The 21,117-nt window shown below is 44.9% G+C and overlaps 1 protein-coding gene across 5 annotated transcripts in view; it reads right to left on the minus strand.

The window, feature by feature from the left end:
- Nucleotides 1-21,117, minus strand: part of LOC107217130 (lachesin) — a 66,613-nt gene that overhangs the window by 17,171 nt on the left and 28,325 nt on the right. For 2 of the 5 annotated variants that reach the window (XM_046744332.1, XM_046744331.1), the window contains exon 2: nucleotides 3,079-3,172. In XM_046744332.1, coding sequence (XP_046600288.1) covers nucleotides 3,079-3,139 — 61 coding nt within the window. In that variant the 5' untranslated portion in view covers nucleotides 3,140-3,172. Of the gene's footprint in view, nucleotides 1-3,078; nucleotides 3,176-4,410; nucleotides 4,438-21,117 lie in introns of those variants that run through there. The other 3 variants (XM_046744333.1, XM_015654505.2, XM_046744330.1) reach the window with 2 other exon arrangements.

A 21,117-nucleotide genomic window follows, 5' to 3' on the forward strand; every position in this document is an offset into this window, starting at 1 on the left:
TATTTATTCGTGAGAAAAATAAGTCGCGGCGACGGTGAATCGGTGTAGAATGAATCTGAGCATGGCGGGCCTTTTTTTCTCCCTTTCTTCCACGGGCTATCATTTCACTTTTTGCTCATACTCGTTCATACCCGATATGACACATCCGATGCGAATCTCGATCGAAGAATGTTCCACTCCCCGCCTTTGACAAGTGTGTTTTTATTCATAAGCAGATTTCTTGCCGCGTAAAAGGGGGGCCGAAAATGGCAGACGCATTAACCACCTTGGCTTCGTTCGAGCCTCGTCCCCACCCCGAGAAAATCGACTGAATTCCAAGCAGCCCTTCCTTACATTCGCTGCGCTGCCGATCACCGAGCTCTCCTATATACAAGCCGGGTGCTTTTTCTCCATCACCTGGCCCATTTTCTCCTTTTCTTTTCATTTCTTATCGCGCCAATAACGTTTTTCCGCCTTACGGTTTGACAAATCGAGGAATTGATTCGGCTCGGCGATACGCGAGCGCGTCATAATACATATACATAATGCCGATAATTCCGGCATCACGCAGTCCTGCATCACCCGGCTGGGGTGAATCTTCCGCTGCGGATATCGGGGGTGCGGAATGAGGAGGAAAGCTCAGTGATACAGCGCCAAATCAGCTGTGAATGATACATAGGGCGGCTGTTTCGCGAATTGGGTGCCATCCGAGCTGCCTGCGTACAGAATTTCGGCCAGCTTATACACAACGGTTTACTGATCATTTTTTCCTCCGAAAACAGATAACGTCAACGAAAAGTGTAGTGCACTATTAGCCGAAGTATGAATTCGATCTTTGTCAAGCTTCGCAAAACTTCGAAGAAATTCACCTTGTGTCTAGAATGTTTAGACGTATCTGCAAGGGAAGAAAATCCGCGAGGGTGTAAAAGTAGAATGTTCGATGCTGAAAAATAGTACGTATTTTTCCTGAAACGTTATTATTTAGCTGGCACAATTCGAGAATGAAATGGCATCCGCGGACGGCGAGGAAAAGGGAGGAAGGGAATAGCGTGAAAGTGAGGATGGAAACGCAGATACGGATGTCTAACGTAATTTCCGCCTGGGGTGGCTGGTGATGTCTGAGACTCGTCGCCGTAAGCCAATGAATTTTGGAAACGATTTTACGGCAAACCGCATATTCTTCTTACTTATATGTATAACAAAACGCGCAAAACCACGACGAAAAAAAGTTTTCTATCTTCGCTTCAGCTGTGCTTACCTTTTTTTTTTTTATACCATAACGGGCTTAAAACTTTTTCGCTATAAAATCAAATTTTATTTCGAGCGTCAAAATCTTAGAGCTTAACTGTAAAGGTAAGACCGCCACAGCGTTATCTTTAAGAAACTCGGAGCAGCGTTTGCAACTCAACTCCTTAAGCCCGCTCGTGGTTGAGCTTGAATATGCGTATAAAATGTACATTTCTCTGTCTCTTTCTCTCTCTCTCTCTCTCTCTCTCTCACTCTCTCTTTCTGGGTATCAGAAGCGTCGGGATAAAGGGGTTTCCGCGGATTCGCTGTTTCCGAGTGGCTGTAGGTGCCCCGGTTATTTCGAAAAGCAAGTCCCCGCCGGCATCCATTTGCTTAGAAATTGATACGGTCCAGCCGAATCACTTTCCGAAGGATCAGCGTAAGCGCGTAAGCTCTTGTACAATTTCGAACTTGTGTGCGTGGACCGATCCGGACACCGACGATATCTCGGGAGTAAGGAAGGCGAGAGTTTCGGGCACTCTCTGAATTGGCATTCAATACCCTCCCGCTGGCAGCCAACCGTCAACTCTCGGCCGTCACGGTTCGTTTTCCAGGCAGTAACCGCGTACTGGCTCACTCCAAGTCCCGTAGTACCAAAATCTCCACTTATACTCGAGACTGCTCCTCGATGGGGGGGTCGAGCAACCCCAGCCGACTGCTTTAGGGGTCTCTTAGCGAGGAGCTGGAGCTGCGACGTTGTGCAGCTTAACCATGCTGTAATCGATCTTGACTCCTGAAAAGATTCGGATTTCCGGACACGTTTTCAGCTGTAGGTACTCGTTCCTCGTACGACTCTCGCCCCTACCTGACGCCATTCCGGCTATTCGACGCTTCAAACAGCGCCGCGGCGTCTCGCCTGCAGTTACGCATTCCATTTCGTTTATATTAAAACGGGTGACGACCAACCGCCGAGGACAACGGGGCGAGCTTAGTTATCCTCCCCCCCTCAGGAAAGGAATTGGAATATTTTTGGTCTCTTTCGCGAGGCAGGCTCCTCCTCTGCGTGCAAATCTGTATCCGTGCGTACACAATGTACAGCGTTACATACATGTATTGTATGTGTATATTCAGAGCGAGAGAAAATCCTTACTTCCTTCCTTTCTCTCCCTAGCCGGGTGAACTGGACTTTTATCTTTTGATGACAACCAGCGGCATGAACAGCAGCCGCAGCGGTATGGTAAATAAATGGTCCTTGGTAGAGATGAACTGACTATCTCTCGCGCATTTAGGGAACCTCTCCAGTACTTACGAGGTAAGCGGTTGTTGCCCCCGAGGTAGTGGCGGGTCCGGTAGCTAGTGAATATAATTCCGTAGCTGGGAACCACGTGTCTGACGTTCGTTTCACGGTGCGCAATGGCAAAATTTCCAGTCGGAGCCACGACCTTCGATTTCCGAAGAGATTTTAGTCCCGAACAAGCCTCACGTTCGGAATACTTGCACATTGGAAGTAAGTCGGAACCTTTGGTATTATACGTATACATGCAATATACACAGGCGTATAAACTGAGCTCAAAGTGTCAACGAAGTTCAGCAATATTCGAGGACCTTCCAGCAGACCTTCGAACATTCCCCATGCGTAGGTAATTAACGTTAAAGTCAGCACCTTCCTACGAAAGCTATAAAATTAATCGCCCCAGGATTTATCGGAGTGAGCGTGGTTATGCCGTCAGCTATTTCATTCCAACCGTCGTGCATTTCAACGTCAATAAACGTGACACGATTTAGCATAACGCGATACATACGCCTATAGGTCAAGTTTATTTCCAGGTGAGAGAAAATTAAATACCTATAATACCAGAAGATTGAACTCACCGAATGTGGAGTGAAGGAACGCAGCAAGTACAAGTGCGAGGCTGACGTCACTCGGGGCCATGCCATAGGCTGTGGACTCTCCTTGTGTTCGCTCCTTCTGAAACGATAATGTCGAATAATTGGGGCTGTAACGATGTCTTGAAATTTCGTTGAAAAGAGATTTACAAGGGTGGATAGGTATGTACGTATTGCATATGCATAAAGAAGATGAACAAAAAAAAAAAAAAAACATGAGGTGAAACCGATAACCGTGAATTAAGCAGAGTAAATTATACCCCCGATTGAATCAAACGGTGCTCGAAAAGGCTAACAGGCGTATTAGGAAGTTGATGAAAACATCGATTCGGATAAGTGAACCTGCACCGATTAAATCAGGGAGTTTAACTTTGAGCGAGGCGAAGCGAACTTCGAATCATAGCCATTAAGGCGTTCACGGTAAACGATGGAAGCTCCTTTAATTTGTTGAGTGAAAGTTGGAGGCCTGAAGATCAGGGATTCGGGCAGTGAATTTTGATCCCATCGACGTTTCATATTATATTTCTCTGGGGGTAAAAAGGACGGGTTGTTCCACTCGGGGTGCCGGCGGCGCCCGGGTTTGAGGACCGCGTGAATATTAACTCGACAGTTGGTCGCCACATAAACGCCAACCGTTGATATATCCACCCTGGAATCCACCCCCAACCCCCGCCATTCCCGACCCCGATAACACCCTCGACTGCCCCGTGGCACCGCCGCCGTTTCGCATATCCACACGGCCAGACGGCACACAAGCCCGTCAAGAGTTCCACACGCACACGGCATCGCGGCGGAACCGACGGATTGGCTGGAAACGTGTCCGCCGCTCTCTGCAACCGCACACCGAGTCCCTTTATCGCCAAACTAAATGAAAATTTCGCTTACGATGCATCGACCTTTATTCTTTATTGTCTTCTCGGTCCGCTTTCAATCCGACGTCAAAATTCCTACAAATCACAAAACCGCGCGCGCCACTCTGGCCTTTTCTATATAACTGTAGTATATGTATGGTATATACATGTATACGTATATACATTATATATATACATATTTTCATCCCAATAGAATTGATTCTGCTGTTTGAGGACGGGAGAAAAGAAACCCTCCACCCCGCTGCGCAGCGCCCCGATCACCCTCATGCTTCGAAATCAGGAACCTGTTATTTCCGGTCTATTAAAGCTAAGCAACTTATTTTTATGAGAGCTCGGAAAGACGCCCGGGAAATCTGTATCTTACATTACGTAGTGCACTCGAATAGCCGACCGATTATTCGGAGATGATCAGGTTATATAAGACGGTAGGTTTGAATATTACAACCACTATAGTCATCCAGTAGATTTTATTCTTTGACCAGCGATTGTGCGGCAGAGAAATGTCACTAAAAATTGATCAGACAATGAATTAGTTAATCAGCGGCATTGTGTGTTTTATAACAAACGATCGTGATTGAAACTAGCTTTACCCTCTAGCAAGTTTTTTTTTTTTTCATCTGTGGACGTATCAAGCACGAGGCGTTCGTGCATGGAGAACGATGGAAATCGAAGATCTGCGAAAATTTCAGTTTTTTATACCTGAGCGAATTAAAGACGTTTCTTTGAGGAGAAGGGTGTAGGTACTTCGGATGTAACGGCCGCCTTGATCCTTCAGAGAATCAAGGCTTACACGGGTACGTAGCTTGCAAACGGGTAAGCATCAAAAGAATGATAAAAAACCAACTAGAGAAATACAACAAAAATATAAATGTATCACGTCATCCGCGTCACAGAAGGTAGCGTAATGACAGTTTTGCGTCGTTGAAGGACCTGCCAGGGATGTAACAGTGTCTCGGCAATTCTAGACTGCGTTTGCACCAGGTTCACCAAGCTGGATACAGATGTAACGGAGACATAACCACGTTGACTTTTTGTACAGATCACTTGTGGGACACTTTAAGTTAGACGGGACAGGAACAAATACAGACAAAACAGAGGAACAAGAAATATTCTTTAGAAGTCTATTTTCGACCGTATCATGAGCCTTGACATTTCGTCGCTACCATTCGGTATATACGATAGAGTGAGGAGCTGGTGGTCCGTGACATTGCGCTACCTATACATAGGGGAGGACGAGTAAAGAGACGAAAGGAAAGGCTGATTCCGAAACCGTGCTCGATTTTGCGCACGGTTGTTTAGCCCGGCCGTTACGAGGATGGGATGAAGATGAAAAACCAGATTTCGAGAGCGACGAGGAGAGGAAGGATTAGGGGAAATGCCAGGGAACGATATTCGCGTAACAAGTAGAAGCGAAAATACAGCTGTTCCGCTCCGTTCAGTTCCGTTTCGTTTCGTTTCGTTTCGTTTAGTCCCGGCGCGGTTCTGCTTATACATCGTGCTTCCTCCTAGTCGCAGGATTCCCGTCGCGGGCCCGGCTCTCCCTCCTCCTTGATCGTGCCCACTGTTCTGCGCTTGAGATATGGTCTAATGTAATTGTTCCCTCAAGCGAGTAAATTGTTTTTTCCGCCTTTCCTTCAAACACATGTTACTCGATGTCTGCTGGCGACACGGGCCTCGAGGGTACGGAAGAGTGAATGAGTGACCGTGTGTCTAACTAACAATAAGTTGCTCGATCCGTCAGGCGAATTCCCCTGACCGCGGAATGGTCAGCGGGGAAGAAGTGTCGGACGGTTCTTTGGGGAGCGAAGGTCGTCTTCTGGTTGACCGAATATTCAATTTCAGCCAGCGTTTCATTGAAGCTAGGCGACCCTCGTTATCAGAGGTCGTTATCAATTGAGCCACCGCGGGAATTAAAGCAATACGTCCGGGTCGATATCGCCTAGATTTTAAGGCCCAATAGCGCGAAAACGCGCAGTCACCTTTCCTCTTTAAATAACACGATGGCTGACGTTTAATTCGGTAATTTTCGCCGGCTCGATTGTTGCGTTCTTGTCAGGTTTTGAGTTAATTAGCTCCTTCAAGGAGGACGGAAAGAAAAAGCTCGAGACCGCGCCGCGACTTTGCAAAGAATTCCGAGTACACGGTAAACGCTTTGAGGTAGAATTTCGCAATGTGATTGTGCCACGAAAATAATTCCCTTTTCGCAAAATCTCTCGACGAAACATTCCAAGACCTCTCACCGCAAAGGAGACTCGACATTTTCTACCCCCGGTTCTTTCATCGAGTTTATTTCAAGAGGCCCCAAAAGCTGCCCTGATCGCCTAGCCCGATTTATCTGTATTTACATTCTCGGATATTGTTATACCGTTTTAAAACTTTACGATCTGTACACCGTTCACGCCTCCCCTGAAAACAGTAAATCTATATTATACAAGTGAAGAGAATCACGCCGAGGGTAGACAGGACTTTCAGTTTATTATTCGTCCCCCCCCCCCCCCCCCCCCCCCTCTCTCAGTGAACGGCATCTATCATAAACGTCAATAACATTGTCCTAGTCGGCTATCGTCAGATGAGCTGGTTCAAATATCCCAAACGAATAAAAGACGGAATAGAAAGGATCCGAGAAGTCGATATAGCGTCAGATTAATGCGTATCAGATACACCATCGAAGGTATAGGTATGTATAGGTAAGCTGTTGCGAGACCGAGCGTTGTCAGAAGCCATTTCAACTCCAAGGCGTTCCATCCCCGCCTCACCCTACCACCAACATCCATAATCCTTCGCGTACCGGCATTAAGCGACCATGGCCATGCTGTATCAGCTTTCCCAGAGTCTCTCTCTCAGGCCGGGAAGACGCGGCCGCGTTGTTTAGAATCAGCACTAATTCCTCGGCAGCATTAGTCGGCAAGTTGAGGTCGCCTGGTTATTTCCCCTCGATTAGTATAGTCGCGGTTCAATTCCGATAGCCTCGGGATTTCATCCCCGAATCCTCGAGCTTGAAACGCGAGCTTCTGACTCGACGCGAGAATAAAGCTTGATTCAGCGCGAGTCCTGCGGCCGCGTTGATCCGATCAGAAGCGGTTATGGTATGATTAAATATGCCTCCGCAGGTTAACTTCGCGACGCCTCGCGGCCCGTGTGAGTTACGAGGCTAATGCGGATGTAATGTACTTCTCCTTCTGCCTCCACCCACCGCCCCCAGCCTCCTTCACCTCAGTTGATCCATATTCCGTCGACTTCAACACCCGGTCCGAATCACGCAAGGCATTTATATATTAACCCTGCCGAATCTACCTGCCACTCTGTGAGCACTTGTCGTTCATCCGAAATCTATGCGTCCTGTAATCAAGCCTTCGTCGTTGACCGAAATAAGTGTGGATCGTTTATCGTAACTTGATGCAATTATGAGATTTATCTCACCCGTGAACTGTGTATAATAATGAAAGGTTGTTCCTGAGTCGTGTAAACAGCTCGCTGGTTTTTTGTTCCCGACGATTCATCGCCGCTTAAATTTTTAATTAAAACGTCGTTTTGTACAGAGAGGAAAAAGAGCTTCGTCGCTCCTGGTGCTCGGCTTGAATTACGCCTGAGGGAAAAAGAGAGAGAGAGATTTGCTGGGCTGCAGAGAGAATCTCCAGCGGCAAGGCTTCGGCGCAAGAAATCACAAAATAGGCGAGAGAAATAGACTAGGAACCGAAACTGAATGTTAATTTATGCTCAATACTTGGTTTCTTTTCTCACATTTTCTCTATCCCCCTTTCTCTTTCCTCTTCTTTATCCCTCTCTTCTGCTTAAGCCGCTCAAGAGAACGGCATAGAAAGGAGCTGGTGGCTTTCAGGGGGAATAAAGGGGGAGGTTTAATTCCTTCCTTCCCCGGGATTTCACTTCTGGGAATAACGTATTTTACCAAAGAAAAAAAAAAAAAAAAAAAAAGAAGAAGAATTAGAAAAAATAATGACGTTACATACAATGGCTCGATATCTTTTTTTCCTCTCTTCCTGATCTCTTCCTTGAGCTCTCGTTTTCCCGAGTCGAGAAATCAATTGTATAACAATTCTTTATGCTAAATATGTAAAAGAGAAAGCATGATCTTGTCGTTCAAATCTCGACGGAGAGGAAGTGGAAATCCTACAACCAATTTATACGATATCATTTGTGAAATATCGCAGTCCATTTGAGGTAGTATTATGGAATTATCAACCTCCGTTTAGGTCTACCGATAAAATATGATAAAGTATAAATTCAGCGAGGATCGCGGTGGCGTTTTCTCAGCATTATATAGTGGACTCTCGACTTTCAAGAAAATAATGCGGACGAGTTTCATCTCAAACAGCCCGATCATTCCTAATGGCTGTGAAATCACGTGGCCATACACGTATAACGAAGGCACAGACGCAAGGGTAAGTTGTAAGAACGTCTACCGCACGGTTTGAAAATGTAAATATCTATAACTTTTGACACGTGCGGTGGAAAGTTGAGGCTACGAGGGATTTTCAAGTTCCCCGAACTCTTGTATAAAATTGAGTCGATCCCGGCCTAGAGCTGGAGTATAAGTACAACGTGACCTGCTTTCTCGGTGCGTGAACGGCGTAACACGAGGACAATTATTAAAGTAAGAAAGACGGCTTCTGCGTCCCAAATCCCGCACTCTTGCGCGTAGGGAAACTGATCTTGCCGGAAAGGACGGCGGTCGAAATAGCGCCAATAACTCGAGCGAAGGTCTGCGATTATCACTCGACAGGACGACTAGGACCCGGTTACACGGAGCGTGGAGGACGAGTACACAGTGGCTGTCACTAATCGGTGTGTCCTCTTCCTGCCCAGGGTGGGCCGTGTTTCTGCAGGGAATAGTTATCCCCGTGAAATGAGTTCGAGCCCGGCTTGTTCTTCGGGGCTAAACGCGCTGAGGAAAATCGAGGGTGTTGCTGGAGGTTTGGGGACGACGGGGAAAACTAGGAGGGATTCGGGCGAAGGTCAGAGGTGGCTGCTGCGGGGGCTGGAAATTCTTAGCCGGAGAGCTTAAGTTAAGCCCGCGACGCCGGCTCATTGCTAACAACGGAAGGAAGAGGAGGCCGCAGCCCCCCTCCGCCCCCGGCTTTCGAGCATCCGCTCCATCCCCCGTTTCTCGGAAACACGAAACGAAATCTCTTTCTTCACTTGGCGTGCTATTCGTCTCTTGTTATAGAAAAGACTCGGGGCTGCTTCAGCCGCAAACACCGAATCGTACAGGCCCGAGGAAACTCCACCCCCTCTTCTTTGCTCGTAAGGAATTTCTACCTAGCAGCGTACAAGATTAGCCGCCTTACTTTATATTTGGCTAATCTCTGAGGTTTTCGCATCTTTGATCCAAGGCTCGAGATACCGAGGCGAATCTTGAGCCTTGGTCTATCAATTTCAAGAAATACTTGTCGACGTGACAGAAGATTGCTAATTTTCTTTCCAACTTCCCGCAATGGAATTGGAGCTCGGAAGGTACATGACGTGTAGTAGGTTGCTACGGTGTCGGGGGAACGTGGCACCGAAATTGATGTCGAAGATTAACGATTGAAAGTCGTCGCTGCAGGGTCCAGCTCGGACCGTTCACCAATCTCGGGAAACCGAGAAAAATGGCTCAGACCGGAGTTTAATCCTATTTCAAACTTTCCCGTGCAACTGACCGGAAATTTAGAGATGTAACCCGGGAGATGGTCTTACTCGGAGCCGCGATGCGGCGCCCTTTATAGTAAAAGCCGTTGTTTTCACCGCCGTATTATAATATGCTATCTACTTGTCATCTCCGTTCTTCCGAGTCGACTGCCATACGTTATTAACTAGGCTCATTTGTCAGCCAACGTGTATAGGTTTAGTTCGAGGAAGAACCGGATTACGCAGAACCGCCATTTCTCCGTCCGTCACCCTGTCCGCCCACGACATATTCACTGAGAGTTATTAACGCGGGCTGCGGGTTCCATATCTTCTATCGCTAATTCTGAGAGTCGGTAAAACCGACATGTTTTAGCCTGAAACAAAAGGTCGCATTGTTCAGAATCTTGATACTTTCAGCGCGCGTGTAAACAAAGAGAAAAAAAAACAAACAACGTTATCCTTCAATAGATGAAACCATTATCGATATTTATATCATATAACTCGATTCATCTTTAGTTCTAAATTGAAACGAAAATACGATTCTTTTCGCGAAGATTTTTAGCAGTATAGAAGTTAAATTCTCGGTTAAATTCATTTGAAGCATCCATCGCCACGGTCATAACCAGACAAGAAACTGCTCGCGTGGCACTGGATGGCATCAATTGGCACTTACAGTGGTCCCTACTTCCGATTACAGCGACCTTACCCGTGTCGCATGTCCCTCGGCAGCTCCTTCCGAGCCTTTCCCGCGGTCCCACATTCATCCCACACCTCGCTCTGTTCCTTAACCCGAGGACCTCGAGACCTCTGATCCTATTCCCGACCCCGGGTCTCAACCCTGAAATCCGCCTTGGAATTAATCACGCCAAATTTCGCTTCTCCTCGGTACGCCAGTTCGGCCTGCACAAGGAGACGCTTGCGAAAATCCAGCATTTTATTCCGCGTCAGTGAAACTTGAGGCCGACGTATACATAGAAGAGCGAGGATGAAGAGCGAGTAAACGGTCGAACGAGTCCTCGATTTCAACGGAGTTCCGAGGAGTCGACAGCCCTGGCTTCATTCGAGCAGAAATTCATTCGGTCATTTTTCTTCCATCGATTTATACTCAAGCTACCGACTTAAATCTTGCATCCCGGAACTCTAACGGTAGCAGAACGGCGATTCCCTGCGGAGTACAAATCTCCTGAGATTCTACTTTCCGATAACTAACAGATAACGAATGACGCTATTGCGCTGATGAAATTATCAGCGTATATACAAGTTGCCTTTCAAACTTGTGGCTCCCGTAGGCCGCGAGCTAACGAAATAAAATATTCCGTATTGCTCAATGATCGAGAGATCGATGAGCTATCAGTCGTCAATTATCGAAGAGGTGAATTTTGGCAGCTGTGCATGCAGCTGGAAAAGTCGGCAAAGTCGAGTTTTCGTCGCACCGGCTGTCGGTGCATCGAAAACTTGGTTCATCCTACGAAGTTAAGGATTGCGGTTTAAACTGTCTGTAAAGTTTGCTTCCGTGTTCATGAGCGAGCAGGCTGCACTTCACCCAGACACCTCTGGAGCTCATGCTCCTTTAGTTCGGGTTATAGGTCACGTGAGACGACGCACAGACGTCTGCAGGCGTCCCGACGCCACGGCGTATCCTGCAGTTTGTACAATTTTGACTCACATCAGTTAGAACTTTGAACGAAATTAATGCCACTCGGGGAACGGTGAGTTTTCTACCACGTAGGGAAATGTTTCCAGAAAAATATATATTTTATCTCCACAAAACTCGCGACTGAACCGGATATCGCAAACATTTGCTTTCCTACATAGACAACTATTTGATTCATTGTTGATAAAAGCACGCGTGCCGTTTTTAACTTAGAAATTAAAATTGAAGGCAACGGAGTCTCGACTAATCGAATTTTGTCAATATACGAAAAAGCTCTTGTTCGAGGTACGAGCTGAGGAATGTGGATTGTAAATTTTTAACTTTCTCTGATAATAATCGCCAAACAATGTTGTCAACATTGCTCGCGGGCGCTGGTCTGGAAAACGGGATTTTCATGGCTGAGAAAAGAATTACAACGCGTTAGATAAAATGATGCGGTTGTTGAATATCACGCAAACCTCGGGTGGAAACGTATCCTCGGTGCCAGGGTAGAAACCCGAGGAAACTGTGCGGATCAGTTTTCCGAAAGTTACAAGGGTGATACACCCGGTTATGTGGATATATTGTCATCATTCGGCAGCGTTCGAATTCCCCACCGGCGAACTCATTCCTGGCAGCTTAACGACAAGTTGGCAGATGGCGGACGAGGACTTGCACGATACGTGAGCCGTGGAAATCCTCTTGATACTTGCGAGCAGAGGTGGGATTAATGCATTCAGGTTCTAGTACGTGCATTGTGCGAGTCACTGATCCCCTACTAACGCGTCGACGATACCCGAGCAATGGCTCTTGACGCCTATAGTAGGTACCGGGAGCACAATACACCTGTATGCACGTCATATACGTACGCTGAAATGTGAATAGGCACTCGGACCGTTGGTGGAAAAGGTTCTTAATTCCTGCAAGGACGAAGGATCGGATTCGTTCGTCCCTGCTCGACGCCAGGAATCCCTCTCCAGATCTTATATTTTAATTCGTTCAATCTCCGGCTCCTCGGATGCTAATCGACCTTCCGGATCTCGCGAAGCGTTAGAGAGAGGTTAAAAAGATACACGGCTCGGTGAAACACTGTTGACACTTAAAGTTTCTGCAAAGGAGAAAAAAAAACAGGGTACCCACTCCGCTCGGCAATTTATAATTTCGCAATATTTTCCGTGCGACAAAATATTTTCTCTCAAAAAAGTCAAGTGTCGCACTTTTTACAGTCAACATTGACAAACGGTATATTCCGACTTCACGGATATTCACAACTTTCGGACACGTTGATGCCGAAGTGAACAAACATGATAGTTACAACGCTATATACAAGAACGAGGGACGAATCCTTTCCGTTAGTCCTCCATATCCTTGGAGGGTGGTTCGATCACGTGACGCCGTACGCGTCAAACCTGACGAACGTGGTTTCCGTCGATGCAGATTTATCACAGCAACTTCTGACGGATGAAAGATGATCGGAATTCGAAGGAATGGGAGAAGTTCGAACGTATATCCCGCTGTCTTTTTCGGTGAATTGACACAGAGTCAGCGGGTTCTCGTCCCTGAACAATAATTCTTCCCCGTCGTGCAGCGTAACGTCGGAGTCCGTGCATCGCGCAATTTCGAAATGTGCATCGCAGGTCCGGAATCAACGCAAACAGGAAGCTCATTAAGTTGTGCCTGCGGGCAGCGGCGCGCCTTTCTCTGTAAGCGGCAACCGTGTCCCATCGCGATATACCTCTTGCCTTCCGCTCCGTCTCATCCGTTATATCATCGCCCTGCACCCGGCTCGAATACGTCTGCTTACAAGTTGCAGGCATTTCGCATGTCGCACCAACGGATGCAGCAGCCGCCAGCTTATGTCTGACAGGCACGGGACTCTTACTACTGACGACAGGATCCGGAGCCTCGACAACGCGAAACGCCTAATTAGATGTCACGTGCTGTCGTATGTGGTGATAATTCAAACAGAGGGTTAAATTAAACAGCGTATATGGATTTCGGATTTGGTTGTAGGTGTTTTGTGGGTACAGGGATCAGGGAGACGGATTATTCTTCTTGGTTAAAAAATTTCACGCTCTCTGCAGGGTTTCGACGGCGAAATATAGAGTGACGGACAGCAAACTCCTGTTCATACAAAGTTGTTATTACGGTCAGGATGAAGTTTGGATGAACGGAGAACAATTATTGGACCCCGTATGGTCATGTAACGAAAATCCATCGCGGAGCAACGTCGATGGCGAAAATAATGAAAATTTGTTGCATCGTGCAACGTGTCGATACGTCAGCGCCTTCAAAGGTTTGCTTTTCATTACTTCGTTTCACGACGACATTTTTGTATTTTGTGTTATTATTTGTCGGGTGCTTTTAACGAGAACATAGCAATACTGCTTGACGATTGTCCACTTTTTTGTTTTTTCCCGGAATTCGGAAATATGCAAGTGATCTAGAATACGGTTTGGCCTAATTTTGCACGTACCGCAACGATGTAATTAACGATGAGAAAAGGAGTAATGTGACTTCAAGGTGTGTAACTTGGAGGATTTAGTTTTAATATTTGTTCCTTCCATTGGAGAAAGTTCCACGTACAATAATAACACACGTAAATTCTCTTCGAAAAACAAGCGATCCAATCAATATGACGTAGAACATGCTGGATGAAAATTTTACGCCTATGGCACTGATAAAATGTAAACTTTTTTCTCATACGTGAAAATGAAAACGATAATTTTATAACCGGAAATTGGCTATGCGGATTCCCGTTGTTGAATGTGTTACAATTTTGTGTCAGTCGAAGTCTAACCTGTCTTCACCTCCGTTCGAGCCACACCTTCAACCCGGAGCCCAGTCACACCCTACGGAAGCAGTCAGGTATGTTTATTACTTGTACGTTACTGTCAGTTAAACAAATGCTCGAACCCAACCCCGAACTGAAAACCGAACGGAGTTGAACGAGCCTAACGCAGCCTGTCTTCGCACCGTGCCACCCCCCCCCCCTTACGCCCCCGCACTCCTGCGTCGTTTCAACCCTCACGAAGCCCGTCGAATACCCACATCATTCAACTTCATTCGAAACCCACGGGGGACGGGCAGCCGAGGAGGATGTGTTGCGTCAAATATGACCTGGCGCACTCGTGGCTGACGCGAAAAATTTTAACCAATGTCAAAATTTCCTTTCTCGGCCCCGATAAATCGATGAAAAGAGTAGACTCGAGAGATGAAAATTTAAAAGAAACAGGTAGGTTTGATCTTGAAGTATCTCAGTATCTTTTCTTTAGACTTGCAGGCTGGTGCAGTTACGAAAGACCGGCAACAGGTAAACTGTCAGAATTTCTTGATTTCGAACGTGTGCGATGCCATTGTCAGGGTGAAACTGTAGGGTCGATTGCCAAGTTGAATAAGAAACGTCAAAGTTTCTTCCTCGAGAGTTTGTTGAAGTGTAATTAAGATGTGAACGTTTTAATCAGTGTACCGAAACTCGTGCAGGTTCCGTGACGTATAACAAATTTCCCTTGGCATATAGGAACCTCGCAAAACTTCACAATTATTAATTATGACATTACACGTGCAGGTTATGCGAAATGCATCCGTCGCCATCCAAGCATCCGTGATTCGAGAGAGTATAACGCACAGCGCTGAACCAATTTCCGGCTAACTTTGTCTCCCGGGAGATCTGTTATCCAGGAAAATATCTACCTCTTGTGAATCCCCTCGAAGATATTCTGAAACGAACGTCAAATCACGGCTAACGTTTCTTATGATTTTACGAGCAGTTGAACCGAATCTTCTTCAAAGATATACCGGCGACGAAATTCAGCGTACCATTTGGCAAAAATATACTGTAAGATCTCCTATTTCGAACCGCTGTAAACACCAGTATCAGTGATCCCCTCATTTTGGGAGGGATCACGGTTGACACCCATTTTGGAAATGGAGTGGGGAAGCCGGCGCCCCACTCCAAACTCAAAATCGAGATCCAGTGGTGGAGAAGTTAACCCGATCTCGCTCTCTTAACCCCGGGACGTCAACTCAACCGGTTGAAGGAAAATACTCCAGCGAGGCCCTGGAGGACTGACAACCCGAAACGAGACGATCATCGACTCGGCGGACTCCCGTCATCGCTAGAAACCTCCGGTCCCGGGGAGAGAGCCACCGAGGGACTGACCATACCGACGATTAATACGATAAGTCGAATCCAATCCAAAAATAGCTGAATTTTTAACATATTTTGTGACGTCTCGTCAAAGTTGAGAAAAATCGACCGCCAATTCTTTACAATCTGTTTTGAGATGATACGAATGGATGGGATGTGTGTGTATGTGTGTATGTGTGGTATTTATTGTTAATCCATGAGAAATTTCCAAAAAAGTAAAATTCTACAAATTAGTATAATCGCTTGTTATATGATACGAATGGATGAATGTGTGTGCGTATGTGTGGCAGTTATTGTTAATAACTGAAATGGAAAGAAAGTAAAATTCTACAAATTGGTATTAATTGTTAATAAATAAAAAGAAAAAAATAAAGTCCTACAAATGGCGCCCAACAAAGAGGCCTGAATTCCATATTTTTTACAGAATGACGGTTAACAACTATTCAGAAAATTGAATCAATAATTTATATTATCGTATATTGAGAATCGGTAAAGGTTATGTGGTTTGAATGATTTATATTTGACGAGTGACGATAAACTTGCGAAATTTGTTGAAATTGTCACAACTGACTAGTAGAATTCTCTAGGAAATATTTTAGTTAATGGGAGATAAAAACGAGCAAACGTACGTTACGAAATCGGGTCGTCCGGTAAAACAGAAATTTGAAAGTTTAAATTTTACAGTAAATAAAAAGATGGTGCTCACTCGAGAGGACGAACGTGAGAAAGAGAGCAATACGTCGCGAGCGAGTCAAATAGAGGCAGAGTGGCAGAGATTAAACCAAGAGAGAATAAGACTGGAACAGCTAAAAGCGAGTCTCGAAGCCCAGGAAAAACGATTACAACCATCGACACGTGTTGTAAATGAAAATGCAGACCTGGAAAATGCACGGAACATCACGGAGGGCCTCACCGCGATTGTGAGTAACGTAAATGGTATTAAATTTGACATATCAATTCCAAAATTTAGCAATGAGGTTGAAACTCATCCCATTAAATTCGTGGAGGAGGTGGAAAAGTTTTTTAAGATTAAGAATGTCCCGGAAGAGAAAAAATTAATAGTAATCGAACACGCTCTCGAAGGGAAGGCGAATTCATGGTTTAAATTAAGAGGAAATATAGAAAATTTTCAACAATTCAAAAATCAGTTCGTAGAGGAATTTTATTCAATACCCATTCGCGTTCGATATAAAAAGAATTGGTCAGAAAAGCGATGTGAGAGCGGCGTAAAATCACTGCAAGCTTATTTTTATGAGCAACTGGCCGAAGCTCGTTATTTTATACCCACACTCTCGGAATTCGAAATCAATTACAACATTATTCAACAATATTCTCCGTGGGTAAAAGAAACTCTTTCAACGTTAAACTTTGCGGATACAGATCTAATCGTACAAACATTGGGCAACCTTGACGTTATTAGACTAGAGCGCGAGAAACAAAATAAAAAATCAGGCAACAGTTATTATCCCAGAAATAACGGAGTCAAAGTAAATAGCATGAGTTCAAATCATCACGCTAACGGGTTACCAGAGAGGACAACAAAGCAAGAAAGGCTTAATCGTCGAGGCCGTAAACAGACAAGTTATCAGAACAATACGGGGAGATTAGGCCAGCAATATCATAGCGGACACAGGTTCGCGATGCCCGACACTCGCTTTCCCCCACCGTTACAAGATGTCAATAATCAACCTTGGGAAACTGCTAATTCAAATAATTCAAATCATTTAAACTGAACATGGGCGCGTTGTATTCCGGTCCGACATCGTGCCAACAACATTATGATTTTATAGAAGAATTAGATGATGGAATTGAGAAAGGAATAGAACATGCGTGTAGAAAGGGAACTCGTATCGCCAAAAGCCCACATGCCCGTACGAAAATATTAGAAATGGATGTGATTGTTATGTTTGATACAGGGAGCCAAATTTCCGCGATTTCCGAACGGTTGTACAATCGGTTAATAAAAAAACATAAAGTTGAAGAATTGCCCGTTTCAAATATTGTAGTGTCCACGGCGATTCGGAAAAAGGCAACAGTCATAAAGCGACAAATTTTCGTTCCAATAAAAATAGAGAATATAGTAATTGGAACGCTGCTTTTGGTAATCCCCTTTTTAACCTCAGACGTTATACTCGGTCATGATTGGATGTCGCGGAACGAAACCGTTATCAATTACAGAACGATAGCAATCGAGGTTCAAGGAATTTGCCTGTCGGAATCAACTGCGATATTTGACAGGGGGGCGCCAGAGGCCTTAGTGTGTTCGCGAGAAAAGGAAAGAACGCATATTTATATAATTAGCGTCGAAGAATCGAGTTATAATGAAAATTCTTTAACGAATAAAAGTGCCCAAGTAAATAATCCAGAAAAAAGGTACGAACGCAGCGTCGTTCCCGTGAACATCCCCGATGCTTCTGTCACCCCCCTCTCATGCGCGTGTAAACTTTTATCGCTAGGGGATAGTGATAGGCGGAATCTCGCGAATCTTTTACAGAGATATAGCTTATTATTTTCGGACAAACCAGGTTGTGCTCGTGGGTATGAGCATGAAATTCGATTGAACTGCGAGGACCCGAAAATTCGCTTCACGTATCCAATTCCTCATCAATTACGTCCTGCGGTAGCTCAAGAAATCGAACAAATGTTGAAAAATAATGTGATTGAAAGGACCGTTAGTAAATTTTGTAATCCGCTTAGAATAGTAAGAAAAGAAAATGGCTCCGTAAGATTGTGTCTAGACGCGAGACATTTGAACCAAGTCATTGACGATGATCAAGAGTCTCCACCTCTTGTGTCGGATTTACTCCAAAAGTTTCATGGAGCCAAATATTTCTCGAAAATTGATTTGACACACGGGTATTGGCAAGTACCCTTGCGCAAAGAATCTCGCCCGTACACTGCATTTTTATTTGAGTCAAATTTGTACCAATTTCGTCGTATTCCTTTCGGCTTGAAGACCGCGGGTAGCGGCTTTATTAGGTCATTAAGTTTCGCCATAGGGAAGGATTTGGACAAATTTATCTCGTGCTATATAGATGACATATTAATCGGAACAAAAAATACGGAGGAACATATTTATGTATTGGAAGAAATTTTTCGACGTCTCTTGCGATTCAATTTTACCTTAAAAATATCAAAATGTTTGTTCTTTCAAGAGTCGATTCCCTTCTTAGGGTTTATGCTATCTGAGCGTGGAGTTGTGCCTGACCCATCGCGCTTGTCAGTTATTATTCAGTTTTCGGAGCCGAACGATAAGCGTCAATTGCAACAATTCTTAGGCGTATGCAACTATTATCGACAGTTTAATCCTCGCCATAGCGAATCCTTGGCCCCGTTGAGGGAACTGTTGAGAAAGGATGCAGTTTGGGAATGGACTCCCGTACACGCGAGAGCATTCGCGAATTTGAAACAAGATTTCGTAAAATGTATTTCTTTGAAACATATCATTCCTAATGCGCCTTATCGAGTGCAGACCGATGCGAGCGATCGAGGAATAAGCGGTATTCTTTATCAAATGACGGAGACGGGAGACCATAACGTTGTGGGTGTGGTTTCACGTTGCTTAACCAAATGCGAGGTGAACTACACTACAACAGAGAAGGAACTCCTGGCCATCGTCTATTCGGTGAAAAAATTCCGTGTTTATCTCGTAGGAACGCATTTTGAAATAATCACCGATCATAAATGTTTAACTTTTTTGAATTCAATTTCTTTCGGTAATTCTCGCATAGCTCGGTGGTGTCTCTTTCTTCAGCAGTTCTCCTTTTCTGTTTCTCATTGTCGCGGCGCGGATAATTTAGTTGCCGATTTTTTTAGCCGAAACCCGGATAATCGTTTTCACGAGGATGATGAACGGCGGTTAATGGTTGCAACGCTGTCTCAAAATCTATTGCCAGAGAAGAGCAAAGAGCTCCCATCGTTAATTACAGTCGCCATGCTTGATTACGATGCGAGCCTCCTTCGTATCTTTAAGAAAATGGGCGAATGGCAGGTCCAGGACCAAGCCCTTGCAAAGATTATTGAGAATTGTTCTTCAACCAATCCTCCGAATGATTTTTTCATGCATAATCAGGTTCTTTTTCATCGTGAAAAGGCTTCGTTGTCATGGAAAGTCGTGATTCCCAAAGAGGTGCAACGTCTCCTTATCGAAGACATTCATGTTAAATTAGGACATCCTGGAGTTTTTAAGACGGTATCATATCTAAAGCAATTTTACTACTGGAAAAAGATGGGCGTTCAGGTAAAGAAATTTGTTCTTGAATGCGATATTTGTCAGCGTGTAAAATACCTAACTTTTTCCATGGAAGGAGCGCATAAACCCGTAATCTCGAAGGGCGTGCTCGATTTGATTAGCGTGGATCTTTATGGCCCCCTTCCCATTGGACGAGGGGGTTTACAATATGTTTTTGTGGCTCTTGACGTTTTCTCCAAATATGTCCGACTTTACCCCATCCGAAAGGCAACTGCGAGAGCCTGTGTTAACAAGATTCTCAAGGACTTCGTCCCAAGTCTCGGTACTCCAAAACGCATTTTAGCAGATCATGGGACACAATTTACGTCGGAAATTTGGCGGAGAGAACTTGAACAAGCAGGAATTCAAACTTTATACAGTTCGATACGTCATCCCCAGTCTAACCCCACTGAGAGAGTGATGAGGGAGTTAGGCAGGCTATTTCGCACTTGGTGCTCGGACCGGCACACAAAGTGGGTTCAAGTTATCCCGAAAATGGAGGAAATTCTTAATATAACGGTGCATCAAAGTACGGGAGTTTCTCCTCACGAATTGCATTTTGGTAAATCGATTCAGGATAAGATTTTGAAAGTCCTGAATTTTCCGGAACCTCAAGGGCGCTCTCACGATTACCTAATTACGCTCGCCCGTGAGAATATGACGCGGTCGTTTAAGAATAGGCTTAAACAACAGGGCCAAGTTTCGGTCATAAAACTTGACATCGGAGATCTTGTTTTGCTCCGAGTTCGACATCTGTCTAACGCATTGGATAGAGTAACGAAAAAATTTTTCCACCTCTACGAGGGTCCCTATAAAATAGTGCGTAAAATTGGCGACAACGCCTTCATTTTGGCTGATCCAAACAGGAATTATGACGAAGTAGGGACTTATAATCGATGGAATTTACGAAAGTACCATGAACGTTCCTCATAGTTTCCGGTGACGGAAATCAAACTCGCGAATATATGTGCTTGTTATGAAATGTATTAATCTTTATGTATTTTCTTTTGTTACATGTCTTATTCTGCCTTGGTAAATTGTTTATCGAGAAGGGCCTTGGTGTCCATTGTTGAAAATATTGTATATGCATCTAAGTAAGACTGATGATTGTCTGATGCGTGTTCTGAAGGGATAGAAAGAAGAATCACCCTTTGAACTTTGCTGATTCTGTGCACGAATATGTTTTTATATGTCAAGAATGTTTTATATGAATCTACATTTGATTCGCCATGTTGTGCTTATTATATTGTTCTCCAATATGTCGGAAAATGTCCTTGCGAATGAATTTGAGTGAATGGTATGATAGTGTGTGTAGGGATGTATGAAAGAACCACGAAAGGCAATGGCCGATTTAAAAAGAATTGTGATGTTTGGAGTTTTAATGCATCGAGTTTTTCCCGATCGTTGGTCTCCCTCACTCTCGTGAAAAGGGGGGAAATTGTAAGATCTCCTATTTCGAACCGCTGTAAACACCAGTATCAGTGATCCCCTCATTTTGGGAGGGATCACGGTT

This window comes from Neodiprion lecontei, chromosome 6 (assembly GCF_021901455.1).
Source record: "Neodiprion lecontei isolate iyNeoLeco1 chromosome 6, iyNeoLeco1.1, whole genome shotgun sequence".
In the NCBI taxonomy this organism is placed as follows: domain Eukaryota; kingdom Metazoa; phylum Arthropoda; class Insecta; order Hymenoptera; family Diprionidae; genus Neodiprion; species Neodiprion lecontei.